General features: G+C 34.3%; 1 protein-coding gene across 6 annotated transcripts in view; it reads left to right on the forward strand.

The window, feature by feature from the left end:
• KMT2E (lysine methyltransferase 2E (inactive)) overlaps positions 1–15,115 on the forward strand; it is a 120,934-nt gene that overhangs the window by 100,100 nt on the left and 5,719 nt on the right. For all 6 annotated transcript variants that reach the window (XM_077159351.1, XM_077159294.1, XM_077159315.1 and 3 more), the window contains 7 exons: positions 8,718–8,882; positions 9,233–9,541; positions 12,250–12,504; positions 12,676–12,820; positions 13,321–13,571; positions 13,998–14,054; positions 14,202–14,765. In XM_077159351.1, coding sequence (XP_077015466.1) covers positions 8,718–8,882; positions 9,233–9,541; positions 12,250–12,504; positions 12,676–12,820; positions 13,321–13,571; positions 13,998–14,054; positions 14,202–14,765 — 1,746 coding nt within the window. The remainder of the gene's footprint in view (positions 1–8,717; positions 8,883–9,232; positions 9,542–12,249; positions 12,505–12,675; positions 12,821–13,320; positions 13,572–13,997; positions 14,055–14,201; positions 14,766–15,115) is intronic.

The raw sequence follows: 15,115 nt of genomic DNA on the forward strand, positions 1-15,115 counted from the left end.
AAGTTTATAATAGCACCAAATAAATGGCTTATACAAAAAAACAACACTGTTTGGTAGCTACAATTTCTGTATTTCATCTGAAGTAAGGTTTGAGTGCCCCAAGATTTGAAAATGACCTTATAAGCCAACTAATGACCTTAGTATTAGGTTTTCCTCATCCCCATTATTTTATGTGTTCCCTTGTTTCCTCTCTTTTGTGGTTTTCATGCTGTATTCCATGGAATTCATTACTTTCAAAGTGTTCTTTGAAAGTTTGGTCATTGTAGGGCTACTTAATGTGAATCTGTTGTGTCACCTTGATATCTTCCTATTCATACTAACAGAGTGCTTTTTTAAAATAAACATTGTGAAAGCAATGCACAACTGTTTCATGGCCTCAGGACTTCAATACTGCTCTGTTGGGACAGGGTAGGGTTAGAGATAGAAGAAGGGAAGCAAGTAAGGGGTAAGTAAGGTATTGGAGGTTGACTATGAAAAAGGAGTTCCTATACCCAAAGGAATTATCTTGAACCTTTTTTTGAGACTCAATTACAATTATATCTGAATTACCTGTACCCACCAAATTACCTATGGTCTTTCTTGACAACAGGTTTTCAGTAGTATGGTCCTATTCATTCCACAGTTGTCACAGTCTTCTGTTTGTACTAATCCTGCAGAAACCTAGAGGAATCACTGGAGATTATCACTGATTTCTGTATGAGTCGGTATCTTGTAGGATGAGCCTAATCTACAACTGGCTTTAAGGGATAGAATAACTGTTTTAGAATAAAAACTTTGAAGTAGCAATCTGAATAAACCTTGAATTCAAATTCACTACAGGTTTTTTTTTTTTAATTTCAAAGTTTCATGTGTGTTATGGAACTTCTTTTCAAATATATCCTATCATTTTTGAAAAAAACTGGAGTTTAGAACATATTCCCAGGAGAAAATGGGGAACCCTTTTGAGGTTGAATTTGGTGAAACTTAGGGGATCTCTGTCTATATATGGAAAGGCTTATGTAAATCTATTTTTATATCTATTTTAGTATATTAATTCTGGTATTTGCTGCTAATGTGGCTGTGAAGCTGGTTATTTTTTATGGGAATAAAATGTGGAAATCTTGAAAAGTACATTTATAATTTGGTATTTTGAAAGAATGTCAAATAAAAATGTAAAAACCTTTGGCTCCTGGACTTGTAGCCCGTCAAAGTCATTTAATCTTATTGATATATTTGCTTTGATGTTTGATTACTGAATTCTTCGGTATATTCAAATAAGCAGGATGCAAAAACATGCATCCCAGGATTCCTAAGAAGTTGATAATCCCCCTCCCTGCTGAAGTCTTAGTTTTTATTTTTGAGGGCCAAAATACTTGGTTTTGAAAAGTTTAAATGTGAATCAGTCTTCATTTTTATAATCTTTGCTTTTTATATTGGTTAGATTAGCATCAATAGTTGTTTGGAAACATAACATGTCAGATCAGAAAGTGGCAACAACAAAAAAGGGACAACTAAAGCTAGACAAAGATGGTAGCCATAATTTTCTTCATGAGTTATTTGTCAAATGGATTTAAATTTTCTCCTTTAAAAGGGCAGACTTTTAAACTATTATGGGTATAACAGCAGAAACTAGCTCTCATGTTAATTTTACCAGATTGCGATAAAAGGAGTCAGTCATCAATCTGGACAATTGATCCACTGCCTAGATCAATTCCTTTTAAAGGGAATGTGAAAACATACAGTTAGCTCCAAATTCAAATGTACTTCAGCCTGTCCTTTTGCTCATGCTTGCATTATAATATGAAATTACTATTTGACTACTGTTAGCTACATCAATGGATTTATACAGTTTGGTTGCTGGCTTTGCTTGCTTTATTTATTTAATGGGAATGGAAGATAATGTCTCTGTCTTGAGGAGCATTTACAAAAAGTTATGAAGCAAAAAGTGGTAAATGAAATAGAACATAATACTTGTAGCTGTGGGAAATGAGATGTCAGGAATTGGTAGTATTTATGATCGGTCTTATGAGTAGGGTTTTTTTTTTTCTTTTTAATTTACTATTTTATGAGTAGAGTTTTAGCAAGTATTACGTACTGCTTACAGAAGCAAATTTGGTAGAGTTTTAGCAAGTATTACGTACTGCTTACAGAAGCAAATTTGTAGCTAAATTGAAGTTGAAATTTCCGGGGAAAACAGCCTGAAGATAATTACGAGAAATAGGATAGTCCTTTTTGGCTGGGATTATAGGCTAGTTTATTTGTTAGGAGTGGGGGGAGGGGGGTTGTAGCGAGACCATTACAGATGGCAAGAAATGTTGAATATTACATGTAAGCATATTCAAATCACTATGGGGTAAAGATGGAAATGCTTTTCATTCTTTTTTTTTTTAATTTCCTTTAACTTTTGGATTTCTTAACACTTCCCCATTACTATATGTTGTTTCTTCCTCACCCCCCCCCCCCTTAGGAAGTCCTTCCTGTTTATTGAAGCAAACTTGTGTATGGAACTGAATGAATGGCTGTTGTACATTTTCTCTTTAGTAGAAAATACTTCTGAGGCAGTGGGTTAGATTTTGCTTGGTAGAGTCTTACAGTGAGTCGTTATACTCTGGCAGACATACTGTTGATATGTTGATATCATATCACATCTGTTGATACTCACCTGATTCCAGAAATAGGGCACCATTGAGTGGACTCCCCCAGGTCACATGGTAGTTGAAGTAGGGTTAGGTGGCTGTAGTCTTGTGAGGGGCAAAGAGCATGTGGAAAGGGGTTAGATGTTGGGAGGAACACCATAATTTGTTATCCTAGCAAGCAGTGATTTAAAAATACAGAAGTTTTCAAAGACCTAAATGAAAAGGGTGCTTGCTTCCCCCTCCTGCATTTATAATGGCATGAAAAGAATCACATTTAGTCTTTTCTGTGTTTTCAAAGTTTTCTATAACCTTATTAATGTTACCTTGAGTATACGGTCTTTGTTCATATTTAATGGCCTATTACAGTCAGACTGCTTACCCTGAAGTCCATGGAGGTAGCTCAGGTCTTCACATTTAGCAAGTTAGAAATTTGGTGAACAGTGAAAAGGATATCAAAGAATAGTCACTCAGCTGAGATTCCTAGACTTTCCAGCAGTTAAGGTAATCTAGAATATATATCACTACAATTTAAGTTCCACAAGGGCAAGTATTTGTAGTTTTATTGTCATAGCCCCAGCTCCTGGGAAAAAAGTGCCTAGTTTTTATAAGTAGACACTCACTAAATGAAGCTTCCTTAGACCCCAGGTAGGGTGCTGGAGACCTTGCCATGATGCAGGGCTCCCCAGTTTTCTGTTTTTGTCCTTCAAACCAAAGTACTCCTCAGAACTTTCATCAGATGTTCTAGGAAACTAGGAAAAAGTAGGAATTATGGCCAGTTGAGGTTTGTAAATGCTATATGCCTTCCTTTGAAATTTCTGGTACTTACTGTGGTGTGTTTAAAAACTCTTGAAAAATCTTATCAGCAGTTCCTAAACATGTACAACTTTGCAACCAGTTTCTTTTGAGTTGACACCACTGACATCCCAGATTTTTTATTCCATGGAACACACTTTGAGAAAACACTACCGAACAGAACTCAGCCTCCTGAAGATGATTACATCATTGTAGAAATACAAAATAATTTTACAGAAAAGTCATCTGATGACAAGAATGCAATATAGATCATCCATCTCACTTTTCTTTCATAGCATGATTAAGTTGATGATTGATAATTATCATTTTTCTAAGGTCTAGTTTTCTATCAGAGTTTAAGAATTGTATTTCTAGAGACAAATAATAATGTGGTATCAAATAGCAAGGGGGAACCCATGTTTTTTTTAAATTATTTTTTATTGATATGTATTATATATTCACATACCATGTAATCATCCGAAGTGTACAATCAGTGGCTCACAATTATCACAATCAACTTTTCTTTTTGGTAAAAAATAACATATATACAAAAAAGCAAATAAACTTCAGAACACATTGCAACAATTATTTGTAGAACAGATTTTCAGAGTTTGGTATGGGTTTATAATTCCACAATTTTAGATTTTTACTTCCAGCTACTCTAAGATACTGGAGCCTACAAGAAAGCAATCATACTCAAACCCCACCATCACCTTTAATCTTTCTCCCTCTCTTTAGAGGCATTTGGTCTATGGCCATTCTAACTTTTTCATGTTGGAAGGGGCTGTCGATAATATGGGATAGGGTTTGGAACTAGTTGATATTCTGGAGAGGCTGGCCCCTCTTCATTTCAGGACTTATCTGGTTCTGCAACTCATCTGGAGGTTGTAGGTTTCTGGAAAGTTACCCTCGTACATAGAACCTTTGTAGAATCTTATGCAACATCCTAAGTGTTCTTTAGGATTGGCAGGAATGGTTTTGGTTGGGGTTTGGCAAGCTATGATAGGTAGCAATGTCTAACTGAAGCCTGTGTAAGAGTGACCTCCAGAGTAGCCTCTCAACTTGATTTGAACTCTCTCAGCCACTGATACCTTATTTGTTACACTTCTTTTCCCCCTTTTGGTCAGATGGCATTGTTGATCCCATGGTGCCAGGCTTGCTAATCTCTGGAGCCATCATTTAAGCAATCCAAACATAGGGAGCCCAGAATAAGAACAAGGGTCCCCATATGTTTTTATACATACCCTGTTTAAAACAAAATAAGGACATACTGCTTTAGCTGCTTTGTAATAAAACTTAAGGTTTCCAAAATCCTTGTCTAAATGCTTTCAGTTACATGGGTTCAAATAACAGTGATACATACTTGATATAATGTATGCCTATTCAGTCAACAAATATTTTAGTGTTCAGTATGTGCTAAGCACCATTTGAGGTACTGGGTATCAATAGATAGTCGTAAAAAAAAAAAAGAAGGCAGGATCCCTCTCCTGCTCTGAGAGCTTTTATGGAGGACAGGGTGAGAAAATAGTAAATGAATATCAAATTGTAAATAGTACTGTCAAGATAAAATAAATTGGGTGGGCCACGGTGGCTCAGCAGGCAGAGTTTTCGCCTGCTGTGCCAGAGACCTGGGTTCAATTCCTGGTGCCTGCCCATTCGAAAAAAAAAAGATAAAATAAATTGTCATGTGATGGGAACTGGGGATACCATACAAGGCATACTTCAGACTTTGGAATAATTTTCCTTGGGAACCAATACTCTTACCTTTCTTCAGTCTTTTCAATCTCTAATTGAGAGAGGGCAAGGAAAGCATTTTTGAGTAGGCAAACTTTCTTTTAATTTCTCTTCTAATTCAAGACTTTGGATAGGGTAGTTTGGCAGATAGGCTCCGGAGTTTCCCTCATTGCTTTGAAAGACACCTTTATTTATTTATTTTTTTTTAAAAGAAAGCCTTCTTTTTAGCAGTTTGAGCAGGACAGAAAAGTAAATCAGGAGTCCTTTGTTGCCCGCCTGTGTTTGTTTCCTTCTCAATTCTTAGACCCCCACTATTAGCAAATTTCCGTCCGTCCATGTATTCATAAGCTTACTTTTACCCAATTTCAAGGTACCAGATACATTTCTTAATTGAAATAAGCTATAATAATTTACTCGCTGAAGTTTATTTTTGCAGGTGCAATGTTGGATAGATGTAAGGGTATATATAGTATAAATGTAGTTTATAAATCACATTGAAACTAACAAAAACATCATTCTTGTTATTAAGTCACACTTGAACTATATGGACTTTAGGTTGTCCCCATCCGCTGAACAGGATAGCAGTGTCTACAAGATCTTTATTATAGTCTCTTCCAACTATAAAGTTATATGAATTCAAGTTTAATTTTTGGACCAGGGTGTTTATACCTTGAAGCACACAGAATAAAAATTGTCAGAATACCTACCCCTTAAGTGAAAAAATCCTATAAAGTGATAGTAAGTAGGTTTTTCCCTTCTGCTTCTAGAAAATTATAATACTCTATATATTTGCTGTTGTGAAACCATTAACTGAGATGTCATAAAAACAGTTGTAGATAGACCTCATCAGGTATCCCACATAGTTCACCACCCACCCCTCCAGCATTAAGTATGACAAAAGCTATTTCAGAGTTCTTGAAAGGCAACCCTATCTAATTTATTGCTCAGCTCATAGATAATAAAATGACTGAGTTCTGGACAGAATTATTGGCTTGGAATGAGTCATGGTTATAGAACATACAAGATAGTAACATTAAAGTGACAAGTATAATCTAAACTACATCAAACACAGGTGGGAGGGTTTCTGAAGTCTGCTGGGGTTACTTAGGACTCCTTCAAACCATATATGCAAAGTTTATTTTTTAATTACATCTACAAAATGGGTGATAAATCTTCAGTCATTCAATAGATACTGCGTACCTGGTTATGTGTCAAAGAATGTGTTACATGCAGTGCTGAAAATAAATTTGAATGGCACGTGAACCTCAAGGAATTTAAAATAGATTGATGTGATTTTTTTCATGTAAAGAATCAAAGACATGCTCATATTTCCAAACAGTATTTTAAAATGAAGCTGAGTATAAGTTATTAGGAAATCTGTTTAGTAGTGTCAGCTTTATTTTTACAGTTTAACAGTTGTAAGTTGTAATAAATGTAGAAAAGAATTATTACTTTATCTTGCTTTATGTAGCGCATCAGCAGTTAACTGGAAAGGAGTAAACTCTAAGCTGTTAACTAGAAATTGTAATGATTTATACCTCTGCCTCTAGGTGAGTCACCTAATGTATATGACCTTTGATTTCTTTGGCAATACAGACTAGCCTTTTTAAAGCTCCTGACTAGCTCTAAAAAGATGATGAATCCTATCTTTAAAAGATTTTTATTTTGACTCTCAGTTAGTTGTATTGTTTACAAGGAAGTTCTGCTTTTAATTAAATGAATTTGGGTCTTAACATTATAGAATTTTATTCCTGACATTCACTCCCACCATTCAAAATGAGTAAACATTGAACTAGGCCAAAGAAACTTCATTTGGCATAAATTCCTATTTGTTAGCAAATCCTGGATCATCATGATACAGAAAATATCTTCCTTGGATGCCTGGCTTATGGGTAATTTTTTTCTTATATATATAAGATGATTCCTGCTACTTTTAGACAAATTTATTTCTTCTGGAAAAAAACACTTTTCCCAGATTTATTTTAGTTTTTTTGAAGAGCAATCACCAGAGTATCACAACTCTCTTTCCCCCAAACTGACTGGTCCACTAGGTGAAATAATTATGAAAATTTAATCCAGATTTCTAAATTTAGGGTTTTAGAAAAGCTCTAAAAAGAAGAAGAGAAGGTTTTTATAGAGCGCATTAAGACAAAAAGGGTCAGAGAGTTGTAAGGAAAACTTAGAAGATGGGAGACATGAAATTATCTAAAAAAAAAATTCAGCTTTAAAACTTCAGTTACAGTACATAAATAAAAGCATCTTTTGTCTATCCTATTTACTTTAGTGTCTATTACCCACCCCATACTAAGACAGCCAAGATGCAGATGGTGTATCCATGAAGAAGTATCTTACCTCTTTGAACCTGTTTCCTCACCTGTAAAATAAAGAGGGTGAGGCTAACACATTCTGTAGGAGTGCCATGTTTACAGTATGGGGATTTGCTGTACAAAGTAGAAACTTAGAAGTATTCTCAAAGGAGGTTTTTGTTTTTTGTTTTTGACATATTGAGTAACGTAAGAAATAAAAAATACAGAAAAGTACACAGTAGTTTCCAGAGTGTAGGTGTCTTGATGCTTGAATCTCTGCTCATAATTACTGGAATTAAAGCTCCATTGTTGACACCACCATTGCAGCCAGACCTTGCGTTCCTGATCTTTCTCCCCCCACCTTCCCCCCCGCCCCACTCCACATCAATAACAATAAAGGAAGGAAGACTAATGGATCTGAGCCTCAGGACCTGATTATTTTCATTTGGAGAACTGACGGTTGATGGACGTGCTTCCTGTTTCTGCTTGAAAGCTGAAGCATTTGCCAGGTCCATTGGTCAGGCTCTGTATCTTACTTTTAATGTTCTCTATCCAAGGAGAACTGGTGCTCAAAGGAACCCTTGCTGTTCTCAATTCCTGTCTTGAACTTTCAATATAAGACAGGAAGAGCAGAAGGTAGAGGAATGCCTAATAAGAACTACAACGGCAAGTGGCAAAAGTAGAAATAATAATTACCATTACGGAATGCCAACCATTTCCCAAGTACTGTTTGAAAACTTCACAGATACTTTCTATTTGAACTCTTAACAATCCAGTGAAGTGTGAATATTAACTACATTTTATAGCACCTCACCAGGTTAACTAACTTACCTAGATTCACAGAGATAGTAAGTGGTGGAGTCATGATTTGAAACCAGGATAATTTTAACCCTACCACATCCAGCTACAACATTTCAATAATATATTCATTCATTACCTTAGTAACTCTGAATCTTTTAAAAAGGCTGACTTGGTTACTGCAGTTTGGTAAAGTGAGGTAGTATTTAAGGCTTATTTTTTGTACTCTTAGCATTGACAATCATCTAAGTACTCTTTTCATGAAATGTTCTATTTGTAAAGATAGGCCTTATTGAGTGATGTTTGGGTTTCTGAAAGTTATTAAATCTAAACCTTTTTTCCCCTTATCTACCAACAATGTAAGTGTTTACTAATTTTATAGCATTTTTTAAAAAATTGCCATGAAAATTTAGACTTCTGACTTTTACTTCAGAGCAATGATATTATGCCACTTAAAATTTGAATTTCCCAGACAAGAGAAGAAAGGAAGATGGAAGCAATTCTACAAGCTTTTGCCAGACTTGAAAAAAGGGAGAAAAGAAGAGAACAAGCTTTGGAAAGAATCAGCACAGCCAAAACTGAAGTTAAAACTGAATGTAAAGATGCACAGATTGTCAGCGATGCTGAAATTATTCAGGTATTATTATTCAAGTCTAGTTTTACTTTGACATTTAAACACTGCACTGTCCAATAAAATTTCCACACACTATTTCATAACATCTGTGAAGATGTTTTGCTAATGTCTAATATATTAGTCTTTAAGTAATAGCATTTTTCAAATCCTATGAGAATTTAGATTTGAGATATAAGCCTGTACACATACTTGCTTTGCTACTGGGAGTAAGACAAATTTTATACCAGTTTAGTATATATCAATTTATAAAGAAATTTGGAAAGGCAGCTTCTGAAGTAGATTAATGCTGTGAGATTTCTTCTTCTTATATAAATGAAGTGTCAGAATTTCCATTCTGTTGTATTTTGAATAAGGAGCAAGCAAAAGAAGAAACTGCTAACAAGCCAACTCCTGCGAAAGTGAACAGAACTAAGCAGAGAAAAAGTTTTTCTCGGAGTAGGACTCACATTGGACAGCAGCGTCGGAGACACAGAACTGTCAGCATGTGTTCAGATATCCAACCATCTTCTCCTGATATAGAAGTTACTTCACAACAAAATGACATTGAAAATACTGTACTTGCAATAGAACCTGAAACTGAAACTGCATTAGCAGAAATAATTACTGAAACTGAAGTTCCAGCACTTAATAAATGTCCTACAAAGTACCCCAAAACAAAGAAGGTATGATTCCTAACGAATGTAAGAACTCAGTTTTAACTAAGAATGAGAATTGTCATCATTTTTAGCAAGGCTCTGAAATCAGTTCATGTTTTACATTATTATGAAGATAGTTATAATATTCAGCATATCAGGAGTTCTTTTTAGTATCACCAAGTCATGATTTCTTTAAGCTACTCTGCCAACCTTATATACAAAATGTATACTTCTCTGAAACTGATTATAGATGTGTAATGTCTTTACATTCTTTAAAATAAATTCCATTGTATAGGCAGATTTATAAGAATTTTATGTAAATAAATTATTGACTTCAATAGACTTCACTAAGAATGTGAACATTTAATAAGGAAGAGAGTAGTTTTAGATCAATTTACTAATAAAAATCTTTGAAAATCTACTGTCAAGATTTAATGAACCAATTATGGCAAACTACTCACTGAATTAAACCAACCTGAGTTTTATAGCTCAACAACAACAGAACATCCTTATGAAGTTTCTGGTTTTCTTTCACTCTGTCTGAAGTGTAGAATACAGCAGATTGGAGCAGCGGTACCATAATGGTGATCCTTAGGCTGTTTGAGGAGGAGAGTGGATCATGACTTAACCTTTTCACATACTTCTATAACAAAATACTTTAAACCTCCTTTATTGTTCTTTTCCCTAATTTAGTATAGTTTGTAGGATTGCTGCTAAACCATGAGAAGCATATTTAAGAAACGTCTAAGTATGAATCTGGGACAATACTTTTATAGTATAAGTAGCATAGTATTAAGTTTAAGTAAGTTGAATAACTTGCTGTAGAGTCATATTTTCTCGTCTGTACCACATCTTGAGCAAGCACCCAATACTTTAACAATCAACAGATATTTCTGCCCACTTTGGAAGGACAAGAAATAACTGCAGTATTCGTTGTCATTTTCATCAGTGAAAAGGAAAGAAAATCAGGTTTAAAAGAAAAGAACCTATTTTTTTATTACACTATATTACATGATCCCTACCTTTTAATTATTATATGACTACTGTTGTGGTGCTACATTTAAATCCCTGATCTGAGATCTAGAATCCTATATCTTGATTGTCTAAAAATCCTTTTACATATATTATCTTGCTTCTATAATATCTTAGAAACAACATACTGTTTGGCATAGTATCAAATTATCATGGTTTTCCCTAAAGTAAAGGCCTCAAGGAAAAAATAATACATAGTACTTATTCTGTGCCAGGTGCTGTTCTAAGCACTTTACATATGTTAACAACCTTATTTATAAAGCTAGCTTTTGTTATGACCTTTATTTTATAGATAGGGTTATTGAGGTGTAGAAGGGTTATAGAACTTGCTGGCAGTCTCAGCAAAAATTTGACGAAGCCAAAATTTATACCCAGGCAGTGTGGCTCTAGAGTCCCTGTACTTCATCACCTCACTGTATTGCTTGTCTTAGAAATAATTTTATACATGTAGAAAAAAGGTTGGAAAGAAAAGATGCCAAAATGTTTACCATGGTTATCTCTACAGGATAGGATCCAGTAGATTATTTTTTAAATGTATGTGTGTTTCTGTATGTGTATATGTATATACATATAAAAATACTTTTTCCAAATTTTCTATAAATTTCACTTATAAAAAATATCATTTGTTATCTAGATAGAAAAGATGTATGTCATGACAGCAAAGAAACTGTACTTGTGCTGACAAATGGAATCCTTATTTCCATGCCATTACAATTGAACTTTCTTAAATATCTAGTTTAGAAAAAAATTTTGAGTAATCATTATATTTGAGGGTCAGGTTAGGATCAGGTACATTCATATAGCCATTAAAGACTAAATTATGTACACTGTAGATCAAAGAATCAACAATTGAATAAAGAAAATTTTCAAAGCTGAACAACTTTTAAAAGAGATTTTAAACTCCTTAAATTTTCTCAATGCTGGAATCACTGGAATCTAGCACACTGGAATCACTGTGGAATCTTTTTTTTTTTAATGTTATGTGACAGGCCTGTCCTGGAGACTGTATACAGCAGAGTTGAAAAGCACTGCCTAAAAGCAGATCTTTCTAACAAACTGAACATTTTATACCTCTAATAGAAGATAGAACTGATGTCTCCTAAGATTTTACCATATTAAAAAGCATTAGTGGGCCATTGAGATAGAAATAGGGTAGAGATTGGGTAATTGGAACTGAATGGATACACACTGTGCAACAGGACTTGATTGTAAAAATCCAGCAATGGATAGCACAATACTTCCTAATTGTAGCACAATAATGTTAGTACACTGAATAAAACTGAATGTGAAAATGGTAGAGGGAGGAGGGCTGGGGGCACAAATAAAACCAGAAAGCAAGATATGGAATAAAGACTGAGATGGTATAAATCTAGGAATGCCTAGAGTGTATAATGATAATGACTAAGTGTACAAATTAAAAAATATTTTTGCATGAGGAAGAACAAAAAAAACAAACATTAGTGCCTTATGTAATATACATATTACAAAAGTACCCATGCGTTCTGTACCTTCAAAATATTGTGTAAAAAAATTTCAGGAATAACAGATAAGATGAAGGAAATGTTGAATGACTTATATTAATTGGACACTATATGAACTTATATCATTTTAAATAATATATTGATTTCAGCTTTATTAAAATGTTCTACAGGAGAATTTGTGTAATTACATATACAGTGATAACACATTTTTCTTTTTTGCAGCACTTGGTCAATGAGTGGTTAAGTGAGAAGAATGAAAAGACCGGAAAACCTTCAGACAGCCTTTCAGAAAGGCCTCTGCGTATAACTACAGATCCTGAAGTATTGGCTACGCAGCTCAATTCTTTACCAGGTCTCAGTTACAGTCCTCATGTCTACTCTACGCCTAAGCATTATATTCGATTTACTTCACCATTCCTTTCTGAAAAAAGGAGAAGAAAAGAACCTACTGAAAATATGTCTGGTTCTTGCAAAAAGGTAAACTTTTCTTGGGGTATTAAAAACTAGGATGAACCAAATGTTGATCTCATTCCTTATGACTATTCCTGGTAGTAAAAGCTTTTGGAATCTGATCTACATTTATTGGCTATATAAATAGCTACAAACAGATTTCTGTTCATTTATTTGGGGAATATTTATGTATTTCAGCGATGGTTGAAACAAGCTCTGGAAGAAGAACATTCAGCAGTTTTACACAGATTTAATTCACCCTGTCAAGAAAGATCCAGAAGTCCTACAGTCAATGGTGCAAATAAAAGTCCACTACTATTAAATGATAGCTGTTCCCTTTCAGGTAAGTACTATTTTAGTGCGATGAATGTGACAGAATCTGTAGCTTCATTGTTATATATTGCAGAAGAGGTGCACAATGTTATATTTTCTCTTTTCCTGTCCTCCAACCTTTTGGATGAAGATAGACATAAGATCAATAATTTATAATAAGATGTATGTTAGGTTTAAGGGTGAATTTTTGTACTTGTTTTGGTGTTTGGGCTGGCTGCTTTTCAAACAGATTCAAAAGGACTCTTAGAAATCAGAGTAACATCAGTACTTCTAAGATTTGAGATCCCTAGATCTTTGTAAACTTAAAGCTTAGAAATAATGAAATTAACTAACTTGGGGGTAGATTGCTTTATGTTAGTACTAACTTTAAAACAAACTATGAAATTTGTTTTGGGATGAATGTCGTCGTAATTTGTGTTGTTTATGTTTTGATCTTTTCCAGAATGTAATATATTACAGATTGTAGCAGATGCCAGCAGTATAATTTCTTATAAATTATTTCACCTACAGATTTAACTACACCACTAAAAAAACGAAGACTTTATCAGTTACTAGATTCTGCTTACTCAGAAACCTCCACACCTACTCCTTCACCGTATGCTACACCAACTCACACAGACATTACTCCTACAGACCCATCATTTGCCACTCCTCCACGGATAAAATCAGATGATGAAACTTATAGAAATGGTTATAAACCCATATATTCACCTGTTACCCCAGTAACTCCTGGCACACCAGGAAATACCATGCACTTTGAGGTGAGAAATATAAATGAAAAAAAAAAATTAAACCTCTGGGGATGGGGTTTCTTTAATAGCTTTTTTTTTTCTTTTTTAACAATTAGTGTGCTATAAGTAGGAAAAAAAAAAGTCTTAAAAGAAAAAATTGGGAATATGCATTTATATGAATTTAAACTTTTTTTTTTTTTACTTTTTATTTACTTTTTACTAAAAATGAGCCTAGCTCCTCTTATTGATACACAGAGCAATAGCCAGACTAAAGTGACTTTTCATGTATCAAATTGACTTTAAAGCAAGTAATCTTATTTGGGGACTAGAAATAAAACAGAAGAGAAAAACTTAAAACCAAAGTCTGTGTAGTAGTTTCTCACTTAAGTTTTCATTTCTGTAAATATCATTTGGCAATATAGCTTAATTTTCAATTCTAATTGTTTTTTTATATAGAATATTTCTTCCCCAGAAAGTTCTCCAGAAATTAAGAGACGCACTTATAGTCAAGAGGTAAGGAGTTATTAAAAAGATAATTTAAATTGGTGTGTTTTTCCTAGCATCATCATTTTGTTTAAATTAATGGTAGATTTAAAAACAACCACATCTTGGGATGGTTTATCTGTTATTTGTTTTTTTTTTTTAATTCTTTAAAACTAGGGATATGACAGATCTTCAACCATGCTAACATTGGGGCCTTTTAGAAATTCTAATTTACCTGAACTGGGTCTACAAGAAATAAAGACTATTGGTTATACCAGCCCAAGGAATAGAACTGAAGTCAATAGACAGTGCCCTGGAGAAAAGGAACCTGTGTCAGACCTGCCAATGGGACTCGATGCAATTGAGCAAACTGCCTTACATAAAACCATGGAAACACCTACACATGACAGGACTGATTCTAACAGCCAAATGGAATCTCCTCACTCTGGACGGGGCACAATATATTCTTCCTGGGTAAAAAGCCCTGACAGAACAGGAGTTAACTTCTCAGTAAACTCTAACTTGAGGGATTTGACACCCTCACATCAGTTGGAGGTTGGAGGAGGGTTCCGAATAAGTGAGTCAAAATGCCTCATGCAGGATGATACTAGAGGCATGTTTTTGGAAACAACTGTGTTTTGTACTTCAGAAGATGGGCTTGTATCTGGTTTTGGACGGACTGTTAATGACAGTTTGATCGACGGAAGTTGCACACCCCAGAATCCACCACAAAAGAAAAAGGTTACAAATTTAACAATTTATAATCTTTTTAATAGTGTTTTAAAAATACTTTTTTTGAGAGTAATTAGTAGTTATATTATGTATTATATAAGGCATTCTTAATTTAGTTAAATTTTTCATATGCTCAGTTAATTAGAAAATGTTCATAGAAAAAGTAAGCAGTTCTAGTGATATGAAAAAACCCTTGTAAGGAGCATGGTTTCAGAGACCAAAAACTTAAGATGATTTCACCCAGGAAGTAACTTAAAAAATCAACAACCACTCCCTAACCAAATAAACAGTTGACTAATATTTGTGTTCTTCTCACCCTTATTTTACACAGAACAGGCAGCTTTGTATAGAAGAAATGC

This window comes from Tamandua tetradactyla, chromosome 1 (genome assembly GCF_023851605.1).
Source record: "Tamandua tetradactyla isolate mTamTet1 chromosome 1, mTamTet1.pri, whole genome shotgun sequence".
NCBI classification, from domain to species: Eukaryota; Metazoa; Chordata; class Mammalia; order Pilosa; family Myrmecophagidae; genus Tamandua; species Tamandua tetradactyla.